This window comes from Pinus tabuliformis, chromosome 5_2, assembly GCF_031772625.1.
Source record: "Pinus tabuliformis cultivar Carrire ecotype Pingquan chromosome 5_2, CPIR1, whole genome shotgun sequence".
Taxonomy (NCBI): Eukaryota; Viridiplantae; Streptophyta; class Pinopsida; order Pinales; family Pinaceae; genus Pinus; species Pinus tabuliformis.
In genome coordinates, this window is record NC_142306.1 from 160,163,943 (window position 1) to 160,169,260 (window position 5,318).

General features: G+C 32.2%; 1 protein-coding gene across 1 annotated transcript; it reads left to right on the forward strand.

Moving 5' to 3' along the window:
• The first annotated feature begins 1,213 nt into the window (after positions 1-1,213).
• Positions 1,214-3,928, forward strand: LOC149158018 (leucoanthocyanidin reductase-like). The gene is made up of 5 exons (XM_089437696.1): positions 1,214-1,518; positions 2,496-2,633; positions 2,780-3,017; positions 3,125-3,328; positions 3,525-3,928. The coding sequence occupies exons 1-5, from the start codon at positions 1,339-1,341 to the stop codon at positions 3,806-3,808; spliced, it is 1,044 nt and encodes a 347-aa protein (XP_089293822.1). The 5' UTR covers positions 1,214-1,338; the 3' UTR covers positions 3,809-3,928.
• The last annotated feature ends 1,390 nt before the right edge of the window (positions 3,929-5,318 follow it).

Below are 5,318 nucleotides of genomic sequence, written 5' to 3' on the forward strand. Positions count from 1 at the left end.
ATATTAATTCTTAAATGATTTAAGATTATTATTATTATTATTATCTAATTTTAAGGCCACCAAATTGGTATATAAAACCTCTTGTTTGTGGAATACTCCATCTCTCAAATTTTAAACCTAACTTTTCAAGAGAAAGCACATACTCTTAACCTAATATACATTTTTAATAATATATTTAATATTATACTACATATCCCTGAATAAATATTATCTAAATTTCAGAATGCATAGATTTCTATATAACATTGCTAGTAATATATTTTTTCCCAGAATTTAGCCATATGCAAGCTATATGCATTGCAGGATCCAAAATCGACCCACAACCATCTTTTTGATGTGGACTTGTTTGGTTCTTGAATTTTCTTCAATACAAAAATCAACGCCATGACTTGTGGATGAGAATTCACATGGGCATAACTTGTCCACGAGGAACATGAGTGGATCAACATCGGTTCGTGATCGTTGAAAACAAACCCTAACGCGTATGAAACCACGTGCTCTTGTGTACTTCTAAGCTCTGCGTGTCACAGGCTGCTCCCACTCATAGAACAACGGAAATGGTGAGAGCGTGCAGAATCAACCATGGATCTCCCTGAAGTTGAAAAAGAACAACACTTCTACAAATCGGTTAATTAATGGCGTTACTGACTTTTCCATTTTTTTTTGTTTTTTTCCAAAAGTTTACTCAGATGAGTCTGTTTTGATTTATGATCTATCTATGTTTACTTACAGTAGTTTTTGCTAAATCACAGGTTCAAATGTTATGGGTGAGATTATAGGAAAGATTAAGGATGGAAATTATTTGGGAAATAAATATTTCAAGGGTGGATAGACAGTAGTTCTTGCTAAATCACAGGGTCAAATGTTATAAAAAAGATTAAGGATGGAAATCACTTTGAGAATTAAAAATCTCAAAAATCAACAAAACCCTACACAATCTGACCCTACACAATCTGATAATAAGCATCTCATTATAGATAAATACTGATAATAAACCCACAAAAACAAACCAATAATAATAATAAACATGTCATTATGGTAAATTAGTCTTCTTCCAAAAAAAAATTGGCCTGCCATCTTCCGCATTTGTCTGCGGATTACAGCCTGTCCAGGATCTGAATTCACGATTCAGTTCAAATTGTCAGCCAGGAAGAAACACGCGTATCATCAACGGCCCAAGGATTCTTCATATCCTCGGGAAAAGCGTTGGGCGGCATGCGAAAATGGTCAGGTTCATGGCTATAAAATTAACCTTGCAGACTGAAAATTTTGAAAATAGGATCTTAATTGAAAAAGGTCTAGGTCTATTGTTCAACTGTAGCGAGCAGTACCACCTCCATGGCTAGCAGTAAAATACTGGTGATTGGAGGCACTGGTTACATAGGCCAGTTTATTGTTGCAGCAGCTGTAGCTGCTGGTCATCCTACGTATGCTCTTGTTCGCTCTAGCACTGCTTCTGATCCCGCCAGAGCTCAACGGATCCAACAATTGAAGGACTCCGGTGTTCACATTGTTCATGTATATTTTCCAATTTTGTAGCGTAAATTTATTTTAATTCTGAGTAATGAGAAGATTCAGGTTTTCACATTTTTTATATATTTTTTATAATTTTATTAAATTAACTTATAATATACTGTTCCGAAATTTTCATGATTTGAATACTCTTTTCTAAAGAATGTCAAGTTAGTTGGGCCCAGAGGTGCTCCCAAGTAAAACTGTTAATTTCAGGATTTCAATAATCTTTTCAAAATAATATCAAGTTGGCTCTCATAAGAGATCCTCTCCAATAAAAATGTCAAATTTGTTGTGCCAAGCGTCACTCATATGTTAAAAAAAATGTCAAATTTGTTGTGCCAAGAGTCACTATATGTAAAAAAAAAGGTCAAATTTGTTGTGTCAAGAGTGACTCACTAATATATAAAAAATGTTGTAAGGTTATGTTATGTTAAACAATTTGATTATGTCAAATTATATAAAAATTAAAATTGAATTAAAATAAAAATAATAAAATTTAACAAAATTAATAATAATTAAATTAATCTGGATCATCTTAATTCTGGATCTTTTTCAAGTTTTGCACTCAAAAAATAGACTTGCATTTTGAGAGATTTGATCATTCTCGGAACTTGATATATAGGGAGTTAATTGAACTAAGAGGATCATTCTACAGCCCAAAATGATGTGTAACCCTGTCTATCCATCATCAAAGTTGAAATTTTGCTCATGTCTGTCCGAAAAACAAAACAAAAATAAATAAATAACTATACAAAATATTTAAATAATGTCATCTCATAAAAAAAATTACACGTAAAGAAATTGGATCCCTCACAATTCATGTTAGATCTGTATTTAAGATGGATCTAAGCTGGTAGATAGAAGCAAGGTTAACTGTTTGACTTGACTTCTGTTCATCAAATTTCCAGAATATTTTAAAATCTGCAATTCAGTTATGCTCGAACAAACTATCATGTTGGTTTGATACGATGGTTGTTTAGGGCTCTGTGAGCGACCACAACTCCTTGGTGAATGCAATGAGGGGCATAGAAATTGTTATCTCTGTCATGGGGGGCTCAGAGGTGACAGACCAGCTCAAGATTGTGGATGCCATTAAAGAACTAGATGGAGCTGTTAAGGTTAGTATTCGTAGATAATTCTGAATTTGATTCTAAATTTTAGAATATTCCAAACATTTACTCATCATTATTTGTTTGGCTTTCCTCAAATAAGCAAATTTAAATTATTTGTGTTAACCTGATCATTATAAAGAGATATGTTGCAGAGGTTTCTTCCTTCAGAATTTGGGCATGACATCGACAGAGCCGAGCCGGTGGAGCCCGGGCTCACCTTTTACAAGGAGAAGAGAAAAATTCGGCGGGCTGTGGAGGCAGCCAAAATTCCTTTTACCTATATCTGCTGCAACTCCATAGCTGGCTGGCCTTACTTTTATCACACTCATCCTTCTCAAATTCCTCCTCCCACACAACAGTTTGAAATTTATGGAGATGGGAATGTGAAAGGTAAAGCACCTCTGTTACTAAATCATAAAGTTATTTGGAAAAAAATTGGAAAAATATAAGGTGCAGTTATTAACCATAATTGGGATCCTGTATATACTCAAACACAGCTTACTTTGTGACTGGAGCTGACATTGGGAAATACACCATCAAGACCCTGGACGATGTGAGGACTCTGAACAAATGTGTCCACTTCCGACCTTCCAAGAATTTCTTGACTATAAACGAGCTTGCAGGTACATGGGAGAAGAAGATCGGAAGGACATTGCCCAGAGTATACATCTCTGAACAAGATCTTTTGGATTTAGCTGAGGGTATGTGTATGTTGCATATAAAAACATATATAAAGAATTATTAGTTGATTTTAATTTTAGAATAGATTTTAGGAATATTTCGAAATTTCACCTTACTCATCTCTTTCCGATTTTAAATATTTCCAAATTCTACACTCAATATAAAGATGAAAGATGAAACTAGCAACTCTTCACTCAAATTATTTGATAAATGCAGAGAACAGCATTCCAGAGAGCATTGTGGCTTCTCTCACACACGACATCTTCATAAAGGGATGCCAGTATAACTTTCAGATAGACGGATCTCATGATGTAGAGGTGTGCCAACTTTATCCAGAGATTCCTTACACCTCCATAGAAGATTTCTTCGATGACTACCTCCCTCTCCCTGTGTCTGTCTCTGAACTTGAAGAAAATCTTTTCCCTCTGCCTCTGACCTCTCAACTTGAAGAAAAAGAAAAGGAGGCAGTTCAGTTGGTTGCCTGCCAGCCATGTCAATAGCCACCAAAAAGTTAAGACATGGGCATATGTGAAGCTCCTTCACGTCATAACTTCGATTCATCTCATAAACTTGATCTATATTATGTATTACTATATGAGCAATAATTCAAGAATGAGGATGTGAACATAGTTGAGGGATGAAGAGGTGAAATCACCATGGTTTGCGGAATGTGATCTTTAAATTTGATTTTAAAAAATGGTTTTTAATTAAGTTTTATTTATTTTTAATCAGAAGTAATCCATGTTTTGGGTCAAGAAATAATTTTTATTTAAAAAAAAATATTATAAATTTATTTTAATTTAAGATTTATTTTAACTATTATATAAATTTAATGAAAGGTTTGTAATTTTAAAAGATTGATTTGATGTTAAGATAAATCTACTTTGATTATATGATCACATCCAAATTATAGATCATCATTTACATATATTTGTATATGTTTTAAATCAATTTGATCATTTGTAATTTACTAAACACTATTAAAAAAGATAATTCAAAAGTTACAAAAAGATTGAAGTTAACAATAATAAAATAATAATGTTAAATGATAAAAAAGATAAATAGTAAAATAGTAATTAGTATCCCTAAATAGATTAAGTAGTCACCAATTTCAATATGTCTTTATTCTCTTTCTTTTACTCATGAGTATTAAGATGTTGATTTAGAAGACTACTCAAACATTAACTTGAAATTATATAATATTGAATTGAAGTTCAAACTCTACTTTTCTTACTTTCCAATATAATAGTTTCTTTCTTTAACCTCGTATATTCTCCATAATTCAAACTTTGTCTATATATCTTAACATACTCTATAAAATCAATATATACCATATGGATTTTCTTGATATCGTGTCTTTTGGAGTGAATCAATTTTCATTGTTTTGTACTATATCATAATTAAAATCATATTCTTTTTATATTATATTATCATTGAGAATGATTAATATCACATTATTCATTTCCATAATTGGAACATATCAATAATAAAACCCCTTGCCTTCTCAATTTTGAATTTGAAATTTCTTTTCATTTTAATAACTTATTAAAACATAATTATATATCTTATTTTTTTCTCTTTATATCAAACTATCATTTCAATAATATATTAATTAATAATATATAAATTTCCAAACCTCTTTAGATTTCAAACAATATAAAAATGAAAAATATGATACGATAGTGTGTTGATAAAAAAGTATAAGATGTTCTAATTTAAAAAATAGAAAAAATAGCTTACGAGGTGTAGAGCAGATGGTGACATGGTGTTCTTTAAGGCATTTAGTGGTGTAAATGTTACTAGTTCAAAACTCTGTGGGCAAAAATCTAGCCATGCTAAGGGTTGGTGTCGCCCAAGCCAAGTGTGGTCCCCAGGTAATTTTGACGGCTTAGATGCCCCTGGGTCATGACTACTCAAGCCACAGGTCAGGTGTGTCAATCATCTCAAGGCTCACATAACCTAGCAAGCAAAAAAAATACTTATAATTCACAACAAATGTCAAAATCTTCT